The 20,847-nt window shown below is 45.3% G+C and overlaps 1 protein-coding gene across 2 annotated transcripts in view; it reads right to left on the bottom strand.

Moving 5' to 3' along the window:
- Nucleotides 1-1,267: 1,267 nt before the first annotated feature.
- The window catches only part of USP31 (ubiquitin specific peptidase 31), a 78,651-nt gene continuing 59,071 nt past the window's right edge, over nt 1,268-20,847 (bottom strand). Inside the window, exons 13-16 of one of the 2 annotated variants that reach the window (XM_082600516.1) lie at nt 18,691-18,916; nt 13,304-13,462; nt 11,570-11,722; nt 1,268-9,436 (exon numbers count right to left, since the gene is read on the bottom strand). In XM_082600516.1, the coding sequence (XP_082456642.1) occupies nt 7,875-9,436; nt 11,570-11,722; nt 13,304-13,462; nt 18,691-18,916 (2,100 nt within the window). In that variant the 3' untranslated portion in view covers nt 1,268-7,874. The remainder of the gene's footprint in view (nt 9,437-11,569; nt 11,723-13,303; nt 13,463-18,690; nt 18,917-20,847) is intronic. The other variant, XM_082600517.1, reaches the window with a different exon arrangement.

Below are 20,847 nucleotides of genomic sequence, written 5' to 3'. Positions count from 1 at the left end.
GAAAGACAAAGGAGATCCTGGGGGTTGGGGGGCAAGGGGGCGGCAACAGGCTTCAAGTCACACCCTGTGGAGTGACAGTGGCCTGGAATCACTCGCAGGACCCAGGGCAAGGGGCTTTATCAGGCCCTTGCTTCTTCCAGGAAGACCGACAGAGGAGGGAAACGTGTGCAGGGAGATACTGCTCGTTCAAATATTTGAAAATAATCTTCCAAATTCTAAGGAGACAGAGTGATCCTTCAATACCCGCCTAAAAATTAAATCTATGTATTTTATGGCACGTGAACACTTTCAGACATAAATGATGCCTCTCGAATGATCAGTGTACTACATGGTTACATTCTTTAATACAATCTGAAGCACAGTTTTACTACTTAAAACTAGAGAGGTTTATAGTGCTGTGCCTCGGGTTTTATGGCATATGGTTCACACCCATCCTTGGTTCAGAACAGCCTCCCTGCCCCAACCCTAAACCGTAAGTAACACTGTGCTGTAGGAAAATAAGATCTGTCCTGTGATCTGTATTCAATTTTTAGGAAAAATGATGGCTGGTGGTACTTATCAAAACTGAAACCCATGCTCACTTTTAATGCTCCTCAACTCGTATTTAATAAGCACTTCCACAGAGGCTAAGAACTTGGAGGCTGGACTTCGAAAATACCTTTGATAATGGTGATCTCTAGTGCCCCCAAGTGGTCATAAGTGATGTGACGTCCTCAGTAGGGATTCCCGTCCTGAGAGGTGGTAAATTTTGCCACCTGGAAATTTTTATCAGAACAGGATGGTTGAAAATGAAGATATCAGGGGCAACAGAGGGCCCAGAAAAGAATGGTTCCTTTTATACTATTTCCTCCCATCATAAAAGTTTGGTAGAAGAGGGAAATAATACAAAGCCCATAGGAATTGAGTTAGAATGTGAGTTCTTGTCCAGTTCCATGGCCCAGGACAAATTGCATCTTGGAGAAAATGGCTATATTAATCCTTGGTTGTGAAAATTAAATAAGCATGGATGTGACTTTTTTGCTTTAAAATTTTACTTACAGAGTATCTGTATGTATCCTTCTGTAACTTGTTTTCACTTAACACTACAATTTTAAAGCATTTTGTATCCATCAGTGTAGTACAAGTATCTGCTTAATTTCCAAGGTTAATTAACACCAAAAATACAGAGGTTGGCAAGGGGGAGAAAGAGGAATATGGCTTGAAGAGGGCATCATGTAATAAATTTATTATATTTGTTACATTTTCCACTTTTCTCTTCATTCCAACTGTATACTATATAATCAACTGCTGTTCCAGAAATAAAACGTTTTAAACATAAAAATATAAATTCTGCTTCTTAAAAGTGCGTACACTTTGAATAATAAAACATACAAATAAATAACAGAAGTCAGTGACACATCTCATGCACTTGTTCTAAAATAATTTAAAATGTATGATACACTTTGTTTCCAGCCTCAAGGAGAGACATCCTGCCTTCCATATTACTGTACAACTAAAGAAGAAAATTATACACAGATCACTATGAATGGTGCATGAACAACACCAAAGCATTTTGTATACAGTGATATGACATGCAGCTTTTAAGACAACTATAGAAATTCCAGTGTAAAAACTTAAGAATTCAATCAAGAAACTATTTTTGTAATGGGGCTTGAATTCAATTTTAACCAGTGGTGAGAGGCACAGTTGGTGAGCAAAACTATAGGGAACACAAATGCATATTTAAAAGGCCTACAAAGAGAACTTCAGCTTCAGAAACACTGCCTTCCCCATTTGGTATAATGACACCTCGCCGCTGAGAATAGCACCTAGGAAATTTCATATTGCGTTTTCACCATTACAACAGGTATCACTGCTCCAGGCGGCCCTTCTAAGGGAGCATTTCCAACTTGGATTTTCACTTATATATTATTCCTTGACATGCTGAAAACACCAGGTAAATTCTTTTTTTCTGTAGGCAGCGTCATGCTCAACAGGAAGAAGCCACCTGAGAAGCACAGCAGCTTATTCTGAAGATGTTCTAGTGCATTCAGCTCACCACAGATTCAAACTAAATTTCATTTGCCTCCACAGGTAACATGTACTGCCAAAGTTTTGGATTAATATTATTTGATTTTTTAATTACATGAAAAAATACCGAGGGTTACCCGAAAAAAGACCTCAAATAAAATGCTTCACATTCATTTTTAAACTAAAAAACAAAAAAAATCCTGAAAGTACATTCTGGATAGTAGAGAGTGAGCTAAATAGGAAATTGGGCGGCAGCCTAGGGCTTGCTACTGTAATTACCACAAGGTGACAGTCGGTCTATCAAAATCAGGGACAGGTTTTTCAAAGCCATTGAAGGCTTTCCTTCAGCACTTTCTCAGAGTGACCGCCCTGCTCCCCCCCAAGGGTCTGGCCCTGCTGTGGCATCCAGGGGAAGGGTTCTGGGAAGGAGGCAAACCCATGGGGCACTCTGCCTGCTTCAGCAAACTAAGGACCACCGGTTCCCACCAGACGGCCAGTGCTGAGGCACACACAAAGCTCCAAGCTCCTCGCATCAGAAAGGCCCCTCTGATTTCAAACAGGAGGTTGATCAGTAGCTCTCAATCTTTTTTTTTCTTTTCTCTCCAAAGCAACAGAGAAATCTGAGTCACTCCTGAATACTTCATACGGCAGTGATTCTCGCCATAGTTCTCAGCAAAGGGAGGGTGTATCACAGTGGTTCTCAATTCTGACTGCAAATTAGAAACATCTCGGAGCTTTCAATATAAATATGGTAATTCCTGGGACCTGCCCCTACACTAAGTGTATCAAAAGCTTGGGAGTGGGACCCAGGCATTTAAAAAAGTTCCCTAGAAGAGTCTAGTGAACACTGGCTATCAGAATCTCAGATGAGTCATTCAGAAGAGGCTTGACAGAATCCTGGGGGGAGTATGCATGGGAGATTTGAAAAAGCCTCCCCAGTCTGCTATGGATCTCCCTTGCCCCCCAAATTGGGAAACACCAGTCTTAGACGAACGTGAGATGGCTCTAGAACCTACCCCACTGTCAACACTACTGTAAACTCCACAGCTTAGTCTCATTGTGACCAGCCGTTGGGAAGCTCCAAAGCTTTCCAGAACAGCTCAAGTCTCTACAAAAGTGTTTTAAAATTGTTAGCAGTTTTAGAAGCCACATTCTTCCCTTGTGACCACAATGGAACCCTAGAAGATATAAAAAATTAAGATCTATAGAAAATGGCAGGTTATTTTTAGAACAAAATACTTTAGGAAAGTCTTCAGGCTAAATACAGTATATAAACCAGTGTGTGTTCAACATACCCATTTCCACTCCTGCTTGCAAAATACTTATTTTACATACAATTTTGCCAATGATCAAAAAAAAAAAAAAAGAAAAAGAAAAATAGGCAAAGAGAAACATGTGCAAAGCAAGAAATCACATTCATGTTCTTTGATACTGATTAAGCCACATTTTAAAAATTACAAATTCAAAAATAGAGCTCCATAATCTAAGAATTGTGGTTTTTTTTAAAAACTTACGTTGAGTGTAAGTAGTCTGTATTTTTTTATTAGTTGCTTGCATAGGTAGTAAGAGCATGCTTTCTGGGTTAGATGGAGGCCATGCAAAATTATTTTCATTACTTGGGGGAAAAATGACTGGTCATGCTCAAAATGCAGCTGCAAAAACACTTTGGGAGTTGATCAAAAGGCAGTATGAGACTGAGTGTTCATTTAAATAAAAGCATGGGATTCCCCCCCAAAATGTGTAATCAGGTTTAGCAACAACAACATACCCTTTGTGAAATTGCAGACAGACAGCCTGTACAGTAACAGCTATTTTTTGTGTTTATGTTTATGATATAGGCACTGGTTTGTCAGCAAGTTTTGCTCTTCTCAATTCCAAATAATACAAAGTTCAACGCACCTCACAGAATACATTTTATTGAAACTGTGCTTATGGTTTGCATACTATCTCAAAAATCCAACCCGGAAACACTAATTACCTTTGCATCCAATAATTATTATAACCTACACAGGAAACAGTATCTTCAGCTGTTCGGTAATTTGTCAGAATGAAACTTAACGTCAGATGTCAATCTACTTTTTAAAGCATGTTTATTTGAAAAAAAATGAGCTTTGTTCACAGCTCTTCTCTGTTCCTTTTTTCCTAAAGGCTGCCACCTGTTTCCTTCACGTTCTGCTCCTGTTTTTTCATGACAGGTACTTTAGAGGGATGACAATTTCTCTCCCCACCCACCCTCCAAAATCCCCACATCCATCTCATACAAATGCTGATAACCAAATTCTAATGAAAAGTGACTCTGTAATGGATTTCCAATCCCTAAGTAGTAGAGACAGCACAGTCTGAAAAAGAGGATGTGACAATAAAATGTCTCCAAAGATGAAGAAGGCCACTTTTGGTTTCCAGAACATAACAGACTTGTTCACGAGGCCCACAAGGCTCAGCCGATCACCAGGATCCACTTGATCTTTCTGCTCAGGAGGACTGTCGCTCCATCTAGGACATCACTGGCATCCCCTGGTTCATCAGCTGTGCTCCCAGGGCTCCTCAGCTACAGCAAACTCTCGAAGCTCTCAGCTTGCCTTTACAAGCAAAGCAGGCCCTCAACGAATGTTTGCAGAATGAATAAATGAATGAATGAATGATGAAAGAATGATTACAGAAGAGGTCAGGGCAGCCTCACAGACAATAACAATGTTTTACCATGCCACAAATACTCCCACATTTCTATTGGTCCAGAGGAGCATTACTTACTTTCAGTTAGGCTGCTTTTAGGATAAGAAAATACAAAAAAGGTGGGAGACGGTCTTGAGATGACATGAGCTTAACAGTTTCTTTGTGCTCACATTATATAAGGGATTACAAAGGCAAGGTGTAGGGCTGTCCTACGGAATGATACAGACTCAGTGCACTCGATGTTTATAGGAAAAGAAATCAAGAATAAAGTTTTTAAAAAGCAAACAAACATTACAGATGCAACGCTACTGTTGGTGATTATTTTGTGCCTACCAGGAAATGACCACTCTAATCAGGCCCACCTGGTTGTCAACCAGGACCCCCAGGTCTACCATCCTCAGCAGGTGATTTTTAACCCCAAAACACATACAAGCTCACCGTACCAAACATCACTGGGAAAAGAAAAAACAAAACACCAAGTCACTAACTCTACCGAAGAACTGAACTGAACCAAGTAATAATTTTCCCATAGGGTACTTCATACCACAAAGAGCACCTCCAAACTTTTGGGCAAAATATCCTTTTCTGTGGCTTAAAGGTCGTAACCTAATAATTAAGAATGAAGTTTTCATTGTTTACCAAGCACAGAAATATAATAAGCCTAAAGATGCCTAAACAATGCCATAATACTTCTTGATTTTTTTTCCATTTAAATCTGAAACAAGAACTAAACTCCATAGACATAGTTTATAGATACAGAAAATTTATTTCTAGATCCCATGGAAATTTAATGGAGTTCGCAGAGTTGTTGTGTTTTTTTTTTTTTTTTTTTTAAAGACACTAGACATAACAGAAAATTCATTCCTGGAGGACTCAAAGAGTAAAAATACTTACCACTGTGAAAATTAAACTAGATTCTAATTCATGCTTAACTGTTTACAGCCCCCAAAAAAGTGTTATTAAAACACTCTGTGTAGTCAACCTATGATTCTAAGACTGTTTCAGAACTTCAGATAGGAGATTTCAAACAAGATTTACCTATTAAAGAAAGACGAGAGAGTCAGACAAACACTCAATTCCGGATATTGACAACCCCACATTTGGTGCATCTTTTTAGGAAATAAAAGTGATTCAGGAAAACTCGAAGTGGCTATACACGGATCAGGCTGTCAATGTGCCGTTGGACGCAACAACAAGATCGAAGGCAGTCACAGCCCAGCAGGGGAGAGGCTGCTTTGGGAAAACAGACGTCTGTATGGTGAAACGAGAACACCAAGCAAAGTGGTGAGTCAGGATCGAGTGCAATGGGCAACAGGCTCACAGTAAGTGAATTTCATGGAGCGCTAGCGTAACTCTCACAAGGCTGAACATGTAAGTCTTAAACATTGCAAGGGTCTAAAATTCCAGCTACCCTCAGCATAAATGGCCTCCAGACCTGCAAGTTACCTGCTAATGCTCAAATTAGCAGCAAAATAAAGTTAAGTAACTTACTGGAAACATTTCCCAAGAGGTATTCATAGAAAAGAAAGAAAAAAAAAAACAGGGCAGTACAGAATTCATAGCTATGCATGTAATATGTGTTATAGTTACTTCACACAGAGCAATACTGAAAAGGGAGATTATAAATGGATCTGTGCACAAAGAGTTCAGGAAGAACCTGAAGAGTCCATGACTTCAAAAAAAAAAAGTTAATATGTAAAAGCATATAAACTTAGCATGCTATATTTCATGGCAAAGACAAATGCTATTCAAAAAGAATCAGAACTATGACTCTCTTGACATTTAAAAAAAGTGAAAAAGAAAGAAAAAAAAGCAAAAAATTCCAGAATACCTCCTAAAAGCCTGAAATTATATATATATATAATCTTGCTTATCTTTGGATTTCTGTGAGGTTCCCTTTTTTTCTAAACAAGAAACGCAACTTGCACTGACAATGCCAGATGGAACATGCTCCATCCTGCTTGTGAGTTTCTGGGTAAGAGATTAAATCTTCAGCACAAAGAAGAAATAAATGAGTTCCTGAAATACAGTCACAACTAAGACTGACAGGCAGGACCAGAAGTGTGCATGTAACACTTTGTCACACATCGTTCTAACATACCATCACTAACTGCTGGCATTAGGCAACTTCTCTCCTCTCCAAATTACAAGATGAGGAAACAAAGGCATGCACACATGGTACAGCATGGAGCTTCCAACTTCTAACGTGGAAAAAAGCAACACCAGAGAAGGAAAATGGCAGATTTATGCATCCAGTTTAGAATCCATTTTTTTTTCCAGGAAATCTTTCAAAGGTATTAACTGCTCTACTACATTTCAAAATCCCAATGACCTTAGCTAGCAAATTTACAAGGAAAAAAAAAATTTAACTACTAGTGACTGCCGTTCCAGCTATCCAATTTGCCACCTCTTAGGACATATCCCAAAGGTCAAGACAGCTTATGGTACAGACATCTTTGCAGATATGAAGGTGGTGAAGGACTTCATTTCTACCTCTATAAACTTCTATCTGTGGCAGTAGGAGAAATGATAGCCACCCACAGGCCACCTTCTTCTTCGATCCTTTCACTGATATGCGCACCCATCCTAGACTAGCTGAGTATATACCTGAGAAACTTTAGTGTTAAAATATTGCCCTTTACAAAGACTGGTAGATGGGGCCAAAGTGCAGAAAGCGACAGTCTTCCCTCGGTTTGTTTCACTGTTAGTGTCACAGTTTTTAGAGCTTCTGGTGCCACACGACAATCCGCACGCAGTGAGGACAAATTCCGCTCAGATGAAACCCAAGTCAAATAATTCATCCTTCTACAGAGCACACTAATGACAGCTTAACTGGTTCACAGGTTTCAAATCCCTAGTGTCCAACAAAAGTCATTAGAGTTCTCTAGAAAGAAATATGTACAATTGCTAAAGGGACCGTCCAGGGTATCGTCTGCAATTATTCCAGTTAACTTGGTATCAATGCTTTGCCTATGGCTGTTATTTGGTTCAATGGCAGAATAAGGCGATGCTTTTAACAATTTGCAATTGAATTCTACACACACACACACACACACACACACACACACACACGTATGTCAGGCACGTGACCCAAAAAATACAAAACAAAAGCATAGAGGGCTTTGGTGGGAGGGAAGGGGTTGTAAATAAATTAACATCTTTACAGATAAAACACTTGGATTGCAGAGATATCACTGAGGTTTTTGAGAAGGCCGTGCATTGGTTTGCATGCTAGAAGGTAACTTTTTTGAGGATTTCTCAGCAGACTGCCTGCAACCAGGAGACGAGGGCACTCCAGAATCTAGCTGGGATGACTTGGATTTGCGAGCAGACAGCAGGGAATGCTTAGCAGAAGCAGGGTCCTTGGAGGCAAGCTGCTCTTTTCCAACTGCATTCACATTTGGCTGCTGGGAGCCTAGCGCCTGGGAGCCTTTCTCTGCCTTGTCATCCACTGCACTCTTAGAGACAGACTTGACTGAGCTCCCGCCCACCTTCTTGGACAGCAAGGTTGTCTTGCCAAGATCCGTCGAGCGCCGGGTTTCCTTCTGTCTCAAGGCTGACTTGAAGAAGGACAGCCCCTTGTCCTCCGACTTGCTGTCCCTCTTCAGACCGGCCTTCATGTTCATGCTGGGGGAGCGCAGGCTGGCCATGGAGGAGCTGCGGACGTGCTTTCCGTCCCCACTGCCATCCCCGGCTCTGGCCTGGCTCACGCGAGGGGAACTGGGTTTGGGGCTGGAGGTGACGCTGGCTCTGTCGGAAACCAGGCTTTGTCTGGAGCCCTCTCTGCTTAAGCTCCTGTCTGAAGTCCTGCTCTTCCCAGGAGGGAAGGGGCCCCTCGGGGCAGGGCCTGAGGCTTTTTTGGCGGATGTGGAGGAAGCACTGTCAGCGAGGGAAGAAGCTGACTTCTGCTTCTGGAGCGAAGGAGATGATATGGAGTCCTGGGATTTGGGGGAGGACTCCTTTTGGGGGGCAGAGGAGGAATGCCGTCCACTGGCCCTGGAAGAAGAATCGGCTTTGCTTCGGGAGCGGGAGGGCTTTACAGAAACTTTTACAGGAACAGGAGAAGAAGGAGATGTACTGGAAAGAGATGATTCCTGGCTGGCCAAGACTGGTCTCCCCTTCCGCAAGCTTCTGTTTGGCTCAGGAGCGCCTCTGGAGCTGGGGGATCCCCTGGCTGTGCTCTCCGATTTCTTTGCGAGGGAGTCTGGGTGGCTTGGAGGTTTCACCTCTTTGACTGGAGAGCTGTCTACAGAATCGCTCTGATCCACATAAGCAATCTGGTTATTGTTATCAAATGGACCCGATATGGGGGGCAAGGGATCCCCTTGTGCTGAGCTTTTGCCCTGTGTGTCTACAACACTGGAGTTCAACTTGCGGGTGTCTGACTCATCTTTGAACACACCTTCCATGACAGCCAGAGGGGCCCGACCCACAGCCTTGTGCTCCCGTCGACTGTGACTATCGCTTGAGTCCTGGTAACTGCTGGACAGGTTCCTCAAGCTACCAAAGCAAGAGATGGAAACCTTGTCGTCCACTGCTTCCCCGATCTTCTCCAAGGTGGAGGCGGAGGTGTGAATCGGAGAGTCCCCTGAGAAGCGGGAAGGGGAACTGGAGCGCATCTGCAGCTTAGCAGACAGGGACCAGGAAGGTCTGATGCAATTTTCATTGACGGCCAAGGGGCTGGTGACAGAAGATCTGGATGACAAGCTCTGGCGCTGGACACTTCTCACGAACGGTCGAGTTGAGAAACCTCCTGAATGCAGCAAAGAGAGTGTCGTTAAGCTAAACCTACCAAATGTCCTTACTAGGACATCCATCTAAGACGGTAGGAAATCAAGGGGTCTGGGGTCAAGGAGTAGTCGTGTGATTTTAACTCTTCTGAGCCCAGTTCCTTTACCTATAAAATATGGGCATTCTAACTTGGGGATCAGCAAACCACCTTCTTGCTCGACATCAGGGGTCAGCAGACTTTTCCTCTAAAGGCCCAGAGAGTAAGTATTTTAGGCTTTGTGGGCCAGCTGCTCAACTCTGCCACCCTAGTGAGAAAGCAGCCGCAGGCAACACAAACAGATGGGCGTGGCTGTGTTCCAATAAAACTTTTTTTTTTTACACAAATAAAGGCAGGGGCGATATTTGGCCTGTGGGCTATAGTTTGCTGACCCTTGTTGTAACTCACAGAGCTACTATGAGAATTAAATAAAATCTTAAAAGTCCTGTGCCCAGCAAGGCACCTGGCACTGCACAGCTGCTCAATAAATGTGAGCTGCTTCATTTACAGCTTCTTCATCTTATTAAGAACACTGGGGCCCACAGCAGTGCAGTCCTTGCCCAAGATCACACAAACAGAGGCAGAGCTAACACCAGAACCGCAACCCCTTCCCCCCAACTCAATGCCACAGGTAGGCAGGCCTGTAATCGTTGACTATGAAAGCAATCAGTGGAAAGCCTCCAAGGAAAATATTCATAATTAGAACACTATACTCCTATTTTAAGTGACTTAAAACTTCCACAGAAAATATTCTAAATTCTCCACACACTTGATCCTGTAGCTGTGGTTTTTTTTTTTTTTTTTTTTTTTTGCGGTATGCGGGCCTCTCACTGTTGTGGCCTCTCCCGTTGCGGAGCACAGGCTCCAGACGCACAGGCTCAGCGGCCATGGCCCACAGGCCCAGCCGCTCCGCGGCATGTGGGATCCTCCCGGACCGGGGCACGAACCCACGTCCCCTGCATTGGCAGGCGGACTCTCAACCACCGCGCCACCAGGGAAGCCCGTAGCTGTGGTATTAATAAAACTCTGTCTGGATGAGATCCTAAGAGATAGGCCCTGTTCTGTGGGCACCACCCAGCACCACTGCATGATGATGGTGCTGGTATCGATTTCACCAACTACACCGTTTAAAAACAGACTGGGGCCAAACCATATCTAGGCTTACTGTTAAAACAACAGTGAATTCTAGGCTTAAAGGCTGTGTTGAAAATAACCTCTAAATAATAAACAAGCCAAGGTTCACTGGTCAGTTTTTCATAAAATGTCAGGAGCTATAGACAGGAGCTTCAGTTACAGCCCAAGACTCTTTTTCTACAAAAAAAGAAGCAACAGCCAGAAGCAGGGGTAGAGCTGGAGCTGCGATGGAGCTCTCGTCTGGCCTTCCTCTTCCAGCCTCCTGAGCGCCACTAGGAGCAGCTACTGGATGTGATGGAACTGGCGACCACAGAATGAGGCTTGCTGGGGGATGAGTCACCGTCCTCGTTATAGAAGCTGAGCTCACTCTCCCCTGCTCCTCGCAGCTCTCAGGGCTCCGGCTGCCCAACCCTCCCCACACCACCTGGGGTCCCCGTGAGAACCGAGGGCTGTTCCGCCACTACTCAAGCGGCAGCTGAAGGCAAAACACCGGAGCTCAATTTTTATCAGATTTTCAAAGCTTTTATACTGCGACTATCTTCAAAATTCCTAAAAACTACCTTTATGCAAAGGCAACGGCTTTTGTTCTAGATGCTTCTGCACCCACAAGGGCACACCACAGATCCCTCCAGGGGAGAGAGCGCGGTGGGAAGGCGAGAAGCTGAGCGAGTCAGGAGCCTCCACGCCAGGCCCCGCACACCAGGCGGCCCTCGGCAAACCACAACCTCGCTGAGCCCCCTCACAGCTGCTCTGAAGATTTCAAACAGCCCTTTGAAAAAGAGCATACATTACTGTACAGAGTTAAAGCCCCAGCCTCCACATTAGACCTTAAAAGTGGAAAACAACGGAGTGGAAGAAAGAAGTGCTAGGTCACAGAGGGAGAGCAAATGACCCTGTTACATAAAATGCTCCTCAACATGAGGGAGCCCGTGCTGTGTCCATGAGTTGCCATTTTGGAAATCTGTCACCGAAACCCAGACCCACCATCATCTTCACTCCTTTCCCCAGTCATCTCCACAGACTCAGACAGCGAGGCTAGGGAGGTGCGTCTGGAGGAAGCTGCAGAGGTCACGCTGGCCTGCTTGCTCCCCGGGAGACGGCTCACCCAGTGTTCACACAAGGAGGAACTTGTGGAGCCTGCAGGGAAGGAAGTGGGCGCCGAGGTCAGGCCAGAATCCTGCCTGTGCCACACACGCCCTCACCAAGGGCTGCTGCCCGGGCGGCGGGTGACGTCACCGCCAGGTCAGCACTGACTCCCAGGCCCATGCTGTGCACGCTCGAACGTCGCCTGTTGGGATGAAAAGGACAGACGCTCACACACGTTTGCAGTAATAAAATCCAAGTACAGGGATGGCTACTTCAGAACGCAAAGTCCGAGTCTTAGTGCTGGCAACAGAATGGAACAGACACAATCGTGCATATATTCATCTATTCTACAAACATTTATGAAGCACTACACGCCAGGCACTGTTCTAAGCACTTGCAGGAATACTTCTGACACAGAGACAAAAAAGCAAGCAGCAGTCTACTGTTACCTTCTTGGCCTGTGTGGTGGAATTTTTAAATCATTTTCACAATATTAATATATAAACACACACACGCATGCACACACAAGGCCACATGCCATTCTGTCCTGTCTGTTCCAGGGAGGCCCTTAAATATATACTGGAGCAACAGAAACTGCTCTTGAAATGGAGAACATGAAAGCACATGACTATCTAGAGTAGACCTCAAGAGGGTGTCATTTCTGAGCATATCTCAGACTCTGGAAAGCACTGAGGGACGGCACTAGAGCCCTGGAGTTCCCACTTTCTGGGAACTAAGAGCAGCTACGGACAGACAGCTGTACTGGGTGGGGTTTGACTCCAGCAGGGCTCACTCTGCTTCAGTGAAGCTCCCTTTTAGCGGCTTCCAACTTACCCCTCACACGCTTCAAGGGGAGCAGGGATTAATAACTGATCACACACTGCCATGTCCCAATCCTCTGTCCTATTCTCTAAACTCCAACTCTGCATTAGGAAGCATTCGTCCTCCTGTTCGGACTGCGTGTGGCTGCATCAACATCACGCGTGGGTACTGGTTCCTGCATTTATTAATAAGCACAACAGGCTAGATCCCATCAAACTAAATCCAAGCCATCTAATATTTTCATAGCCTTCAATCCCTCCCCTAACAGAATAGGCCAATCTTAGCAGAAAAAAGAACGATGTCTAATAGTGCTTTACCCTTTACAAAAGGCTTTAATGCACGTTTACCTAATCTGTTTCACACAACGACCCCATGAGGCAGGTAGGATCAGTACACCCATATTACAGATGACAAATATGTGGCTTGGGTGGGACATGCTCGAAGATAACCCGACCAAAATGTGGCAAAGCCAAGTCTCAGTTCTATTTCCAGTCCCTCGACTCTGAGAGCAGTGTGCTGTGCTGCTTCTTAGCTCCCTCACTCGTTTATTTACTCCGTAAGTAAACACCACGAGCGTGCTTAGAGCCAGGCTCCACTCCACCTCCATGGGAACTCCTGGTTCACAGCTGCTGGTACATTCCACCCCCATTTCCTTTAACCGCAACCATTCTGGTTTCCACATTAAATGCAAACCTGAGAATTAATCTGATCCAACCAACAGAATCATGAGACCTCCTGGAGAAGTTCTCTGGACCATCAACTACAATCTTCTGCTCTCAAAAAAACCACCCAAGAGTAGAGTGGCCTTACCTGCCACCGAGCTGTTGGCCGACCATGACGGTATAGCTGTCCGCCTCTGGTAGAAGAGGATGTACGCCGTCTGCGTGCAGACCTCATCTTCCGACAGCTGCTGCACGTCACTGTCATCGAAGCAGTACCAGAGGCCGTCCACGGAGTTCTTGCAGTATGCTGTCAAAGAGAGCCCACCAGCGATCAGCACCAGGGCGGCCGCAATGGCCACTCCACTTGACCCACAGACACCATGTCTTTGGCTCATATAATTAATTCAAGAACTTTTTAAGGCTGCAGATAGTAATACAGAAAGAGGTAAGAAATCCAAATTCCGAATCAAACTCAGGCAAAATGTTTCAAGAAATTCCAAACTATTCCAAATGGATGAAATTCTATTTAATTTTAGAAAACACAATATACTTCTTTAAACCAGTGGATTTCAACCAGAGATGATTTTGCCCCAGGGGACACAGTTTTGACTGTCACAACTGGGGGTGGGGGCGTGGGGAAGGTGGGATACTAGTGCAATCTAGTGGGTAGAGACCAGGGGCGCCACTACACATCCCACCATGCGTGGCGCAGTACCCACAATACAGAATTACCCAGCAAAAATGTTACTGTACCAGTATGGAGAAACCCTGTTTTAAGGATGTTGTAACAGTTTAGTGTTTCTTAGAGACAGAAAACAATAGAACTAGAAATGATGATATTAATGAGAGCAATAGCTAACATTTGTTTAGCACTTATTACGTGCATCTCATTTGATCCTATGGAATGTGTTCTATTATCATTGCCATTTTACAGAGGCTCGAAAAGATTAACCAGCTTGCCCAAGGTCATGCAGCTGGTGAAGGGCAGGGGCCAGCTCATTACAGGATTATCTAGTCCCGGAGCTTAAAGCCTTATCCCACCCTGCCTCCCTCAGATGGAAGGCCCCTGGCAAACGGAGAACACTGGAGCTCATGAACGCATGCGGCCTTCCCTCCAGTCCAAACTCTAAGCTGAGATAAAAATAAAGAGCACTCAAGTACCAGCAAGGACACAGCTTAGGGTTCATGGAGCCACATCATCCTGTGAAGCTATCAAGGAGTGTGATAAGCTTGATCCAGAAAGGTACACTCTTACAACACTTTCTAAAAAGACCCATTTATTGGGGTGAAAATAAACGAGTGCTAGAATATTTAGCTGAATGCTGGAACAGGCTCAGTAGGGCCCCGGGGGCAGGACACGTAAGGTCCCGAGTGGCACCAGGAGTGATTCCCTCGATAGGCCACAACCACTTTGCTAAGTATGGACTCCTAGGAGACAAAAGGGACCCGGAAGAGAAAGGGCTATACCACACAGGTCCCAAAAAAGAAGAGCAGAAGAAGAACCTATGACTGTAGGGAGGAAAGTCGGCTGCAGCTGTGGACTCACTGGAACCAGATGGCAGAGAAAAGGAGACACAAGCAGCAAATGGAGCTGGTAAAACAGCGACTGCTTGGTCAATGGCGTCATCAGGCTTGCTGGATGACGACCCAGCTGGTGAGGGGCTGCTATTCGGGAGTGGGAGTGGGAGGTCTGTAAGGGGGAACGCGCCTGAGAGGAGGTGACGGAGCAGCCTGTACCAGCTTCAGTCCGTTTCTCCTCAGGATGGTCTGTCCTCCATCACGGTGTGGAAACTAAGGCAGCACAGGGACTCATGAATGGGTCAATGATGTATTTATAAAATAATTCTATGTGCTTTTCTTCCCAGCGCTATTTTCTGAAGTATTTCCTAGACCAGTGCTACTCAAATTGTGGCTCACAGACCGGTGCCGGTCCATGAGATAAGCACCAAAACGAGGTAAGCATTTAAAAACATTCATAGCAATCTGATACTGTACGATACTTTTATTGTGTTTTTGCAGAAGTACTGGTTCATGGTTCATGAAGGATTGGACATTTTAAAAAAAGGTTTAAGAAATTTTTTAAAAGGTTCCTCATCACAGATGGTTTGAGAAGCACTGTTCTAGACTCCTTACACAAGTCAGCCATACATGCACCATGTAATTATAGTTAGAACCAGTGCAAAATAAAAGAACACATTAAAATAAACACTCCAAATGAAAGCTTAAAAACAAGATATGCTTAACTCAACAATGCTGAGGTACTTAAAATGTCCTCATCAGAAAAGCAGTGGTATGGCCTAAGCACGGGAAAGGGGTAACAACGCAGCAAATATCCGAGCCCCTTGTCAGTAACAGGCCCCAGGAGGCAGGCGCGAGCACTTCTGGCTCCCTCACATGGTCGCCAGGTTTGAATAAGGTTACCCACCTAAGGTCACAGAGCTAGGAATACGTGTCTAGCTTCTAACCCATACTCCTCTAACTAATTTGTACTGCCTCCAAGGCAGTTATGGGTTTCCAGGCACTTTCCAGAGTCTATGCTATACAAAGAGCAACATGAGAAGCGAAAATCTGGCACTGTCCGATTTTCCTCAACAATTTCTTGCTAGAAACCACACAACGGGCTCACCCATATTTTCCTGAGAAACACTGTTATACACAGGAGATTCTTTACCAAAGCTGAAGCTACATGAACACCAACCAGTGATGCTGGCAAAGGCATTACTTCACCAGCTAATTAGTGAAATTAAATTCCCTCTAAGTCCCTTTCAATTCTCAGAGTCCCCGAGTATATAACTCTGTGACTCAGTATCAAAGAACGCAGATATGACCGGGAATGCCACAAAAGCAAAAATCCAACTAGACACACAACACTTATTATACAAGTGGCCCCCCAAAATATAAATATAACATATGTAAGACACAAAATACAGTATTAAAATTTGGCTTAAACCAAAACACGAGGTAAAACCTACTGAAGCATTTAATTAACATTAACTTTGTCGTCTACGGACTTTTCAACAGATCCTCTGTCCCCTTTTTCTCCTTCAAGTACTTCCGAGGGCAAGTAGAGGCCGTCCAAACGGCTCCACCACGAGATACACTCCAGGTTGGGATCATTCCCCTCACAAGTGACTGCTGCCGGCAGCGTACTGAAAGAACTAGAACTAAATGGGTTTCGAGGACAAAAGATTGTTGTGTCCAGTCACACTCCACGTCCCCTGTCTCCTGAGGAAGAGCAAGTTGAGAGAGTAACTGTGCTGGGCCAAGGAGGGGGTCTGGGGCCCGAGAGGCTCCTTCACCATGTTGCAGGGTTCTCAGGGTTAACTGCCAGGGAAGAGTCTCAGAGAGACTGAAACACCAACTGGAGGAGCCTACCCTCCTCTACCTCCCCCTACCTTTATGAATCACTAGCACCCTGGGGTCTTGCTGCAGAAACCACTGAACTACAGAAACAAAAAGTCCCAGAGAAGTGTTCACGCAAAATAGGCTGAGTGAGAAGGATGCAGAAAGCCGAGTCCTGGCCACCTACACAGTAGGAGGACCCTCACATCAAGTCCCCCGACATACAGATGTCCAAGCAAGAAGCCCCCAAATCTACCTGCCTCCCCAGCATGCATGAATGCCCTTAACCCAATAATTCCATTTCTGAGACTCAATCTCAAGGAAATACAGAATTAAAATACAGAAAAGGTGACTACACACAAAGATGTCCATCAGTTATCTTCAAAGTTAAAAACCAGAAATAATATATGTGTTCAACAATGGGGAATGGGGAATATTCAACTGAATATTCTGTGGTCATTAAAAATAATATTTACAAAAATTAAGCGTCTGTTGGGACTTCCCTGGTGGCTCAGTGGTTAAGAATCCGCCTGCCAATGCAGGGGACACAGGTTCAAGCCCTGGTCCGGGAAGATCCCACATGCTGCGGAGCAGCTAAGCCCATGCGCCACAACTACTAAGCCTGCGCGCTAGAGCCCATGAGCCACAACTACTAAGCCCACATGCCACACTACTGAAGCCCGCGTGCCTAGAGCCGTGCTCCACAACAAGACAAGCCACCACAATGAGAAGCTCGTGCACCACAATGAAGAGTAGCCCCCGCTCGCTACAACTAGAGAAAGCCCGCATGCAGCAACAAAGACCCAACACAGCCAAAAATAAAATAAATAAAAATAAAAACAAACAAACAAATAAATTTATTTTAAAAAAAAATTAAGCGTCTGCCCCATTAGCCCATAAGGGCCTCACGTGTAGGCAGCAGGTTACTAATCCCAATAGCTTCTCCTGACCCTCCAGGAGGAGGCTGCTCTGACCACTCTCTCCTCCAGCCCCTGCTCTGTTCACACTTCAACCACAGAACCTAATACACATCCTGCTCTTTCATTTAAAGTGTACCTACACCGCCCCAACCACTTGATTACACTCTTGGAAGACAGAGGTCAAGATCTTTTCATTTCCAGTGTGTCTGTGATGTGACACAGCCCAGTGCAAGCAAGACGTAGAGGAGGTGTTCCACAAAGGTTCACCTGAACAGAGCATACCAGGCCAATGACAACAGTATAAAATAATGGCCAAAACTTACAGAAAAACACTGGAAGGAAACACCACATATCAAAATGTTACCTACATACAATGGGATATTATTCAGCCTTAAAAAGAAAGGAAGTTCTGACAGACGATACAAAGTGGGTGAATCTTGAATGCATTATGCTAAGTGAAATAAGCCAAACACAAAAAGACAAATACTGTATGATTCCACTTACATGTGGTACCTAGAGTAGTCAGATTCATAGAAAGAATGGTGGCTGCCAGGGGATGGGGGAGGAGTAAACAGGAAGTTACTGTTTAATGGATGCAGAGTTTCAATTTGGGAAGATGAAAGAAACTCTGGAGATGGACAGTGGTGATGGTTGCACAAAGATACGAACGTACTTAATGACACTGAACTGTAAGCTTAAAAATGGTTAAAACAGTTAATTTTGTTGTGTATATTTTATCACAGTTTCTAAAAATGTTACCATTTTTTGAGCACTAATCTCATGGGGTATTTCTGAGTGATAATCTCGTGGGTTGATGGCACCGTTCCGTCTGCCTCTCTCTAGTCTCTAAATTTCAAATGATGAGCACTATTGCTTTGACAAATGAAAAAGTAAATTTAACCATACAGCAAAAAGAAAACCCCTTCCAAGTCACTTTAAAGACACATTATATAAGTGGTTCACAACCACTCCAAATAAGGGATATGGAAACACAGCAAAACCTTAAACGGGGCATGCAGGTGAGGTCAAGAAAGCAAGTCCTGGGTGAGCCAGACGATGCCACCCATCTGCACACACCACTCCCTGCTTGGGTCAGAGCCCGACCAGACGATCTAACTCAGGGCAGAGAACCAGAGGATGAAAACTGCCCTCACGGTTGGCACACTGCCTGCTGGAAGAGAAAGCGAGGTTCTAAAGCAAAGCAACCCTGTCACAAGCAAAACATGTCGGGAGGAATCGTCAGCACAGGCGCCCGGCCTCTCGAGCTGCAGACCTGTGTAGTGCCCCCCTTGCATGGTGCCGTGATGATTGCACACAGCATACAGGTCATAGATGTAGTCCTCAGGGTCCCGCCCGAGTCCGTAGGGCCGTCTCCATGGAGACCAATGGGATGGCAAACTCCAGCTGCTCTGGCTTCTCTTAACTACGTGAGGTGTCATGTCCAGGCCAGTCAGAGGGAACTTCACCATGTTCTGAAGTTTCATACGCTTGTCTCCTTCCTGTGGCAAGAAGAAAAACAAGTTCTGACGATATTTTCATGCAAGCAGATGGTAGATCAGTTTAGCGTGAAAGGCAGACCATCAACTGAAGTAGGGTTGAGTTACCTATCTGATGTTTCCGAAGACACATACAACACGGGGAAACAGATTAACAGTTAGCTAACTGGAGGAACAGGTTTTAATATCACCAAAAATGGAACCAGCGATGATTTACATTTAAGGGATAATGAGCCTTCACACTGCCTTACCCGATAAAGGGTTCATCCTGAAACCTCTGTCACTAAAGAGGCATGAAAAGCAATGGAATAACTACATATGTGAAGGGAAAGCACAGTGCTGGCACAGAACAGCCATTCACGGAACAGGGCCTCTTTCCTTCCCAACTCCTCCGACAAATACGTTAATAGTTAACAGTGACTTAACTTAATATAGTCATTTAGTTGACTATCTTGGGCAATCTGTATTTCCCATTAAGCCCACTGGGAAATCCAACCATCAGTTGAGTAGATATTTACTGAATGTTTCCTGTGTCTATGGGAGCTTTAAAAAATCAATCGGGGGCCTCCCTGGTGGCGCAGTGGTTGAGAGTCCGCCTGCCGATGCAGGCGATACGGGTTCGTGCCCCGGTCTGGGAGGATCCCATATGCCGCGGAGCGGCTGGGCCCGTGAGCCATGGCCGCTGGGCCTGCGCATCCGGAGCCTGTGCTCCGCAACGGGAGAGGCCACAACAGTGAGAGGCCCGCGTACCACAAAAAAAAAAAAAAAAAAAAATCAATCGGGCACAGATAATGCCCGTCCCAAGGAACTATGGACCTACAAAGGGAAGAAAAATATTCCTAAGAGAAAAGTAGGATGGGTCTTGCATGGTCAGGAAGGTCAGGCTAAAGAACCTGGACCTTGTTCTGCAGTCAAGGGAGAAGCACTGAGGCTTTGAGGGAGGAGGTGATGCCATCAGAGCTGTCATTAAGTAGTGCCCAAAACATGGCAGAAAGGGAAGAGCAGTGTAGGTTATGAAACCAATGAAAAGACACTGCAACTGCAACCAGCTCAGAAGTATCAGAAGTTGGAACTGGCAGGATGACAGCAAGAATGGGGAGAAGGGGACACGTACAGGAGGCAGTGGAGAGGCACAACCAGGCCGAAGAGGTGACTGCCTAGGTGACAGGGACAAGAAAGAAGAGTCAAAGATGACACTGCAGTTTTGAGCTGAGGCGCTGGAAGGGTGATGATATGTCTTCAAAAGAAACAGAAAGCAAAGGAAGCCAGTCTGTGTGTATGGAAGCAGACAGAGAAGCTGGGTTCAAACCCTCAACTGGCTGTCCCCCTGGAAGATCCCAATGGAAGCGTACAGCTGGGACACTCAGGGCAAGTGCCCACTCCTCACTGCTACAGGAACTGGACCCCAAACCTGTGTGTGAAAGGCCACCCTGGGGACCATGTGCGCGCCCCTGACACATTCACTTCATCGGCCAGCCCTAGACATCTCTCAAGTCTATCCAGGTCTCTCCATCTCCACTGCCACAACTCCACTGCGAGCCATTGGCCAGCCCCCACCCCACCGGTGACTGCAAAGGCCTCCTTCAGGTCTCCCTGTCTTCATCCTTGTAGCCTCTAATTCTCCACACAGCAGCCTGAAGGGTCTCTTCCAAGCACAAATTTGGTCATGTTGCTTCTCTGCTTCAGAATCCCACTCTGCCTACAAGGACTACTTGACGAGCAGCCCCTGCCTGCTCTTCTACCTCAACGCACGCCTTTCTCCCCCCGACTCCCCGGAGCTGCAGCCACACTGGCCTCAGCTTTCAGCCTCCTGCACATGCTCTGCGCCCGCTGCTCCCTCAGCCACTATACATGTGCAGCCCCGCTCCCAGCTCACCTGGTACAGGCCTCCTCCTAATCTTTCAGATGCAAACTTTCTTACGCCAGGCTCAGAC

This window comes from Mesoplodon mirus (assembly GCF_964341445.2).
Source record: "Mesoplodon mirus genome assembly, chromosome: 15".
Classification (NCBI taxonomy): Eukaryota; Metazoa; Chordata; class Mammalia; order Artiodactyla; family Ziphiidae; genus Mesoplodon; species Mesoplodon mirus.
This window is presented reverse-complemented; position numbering and strand designations above follow the sequence as displayed.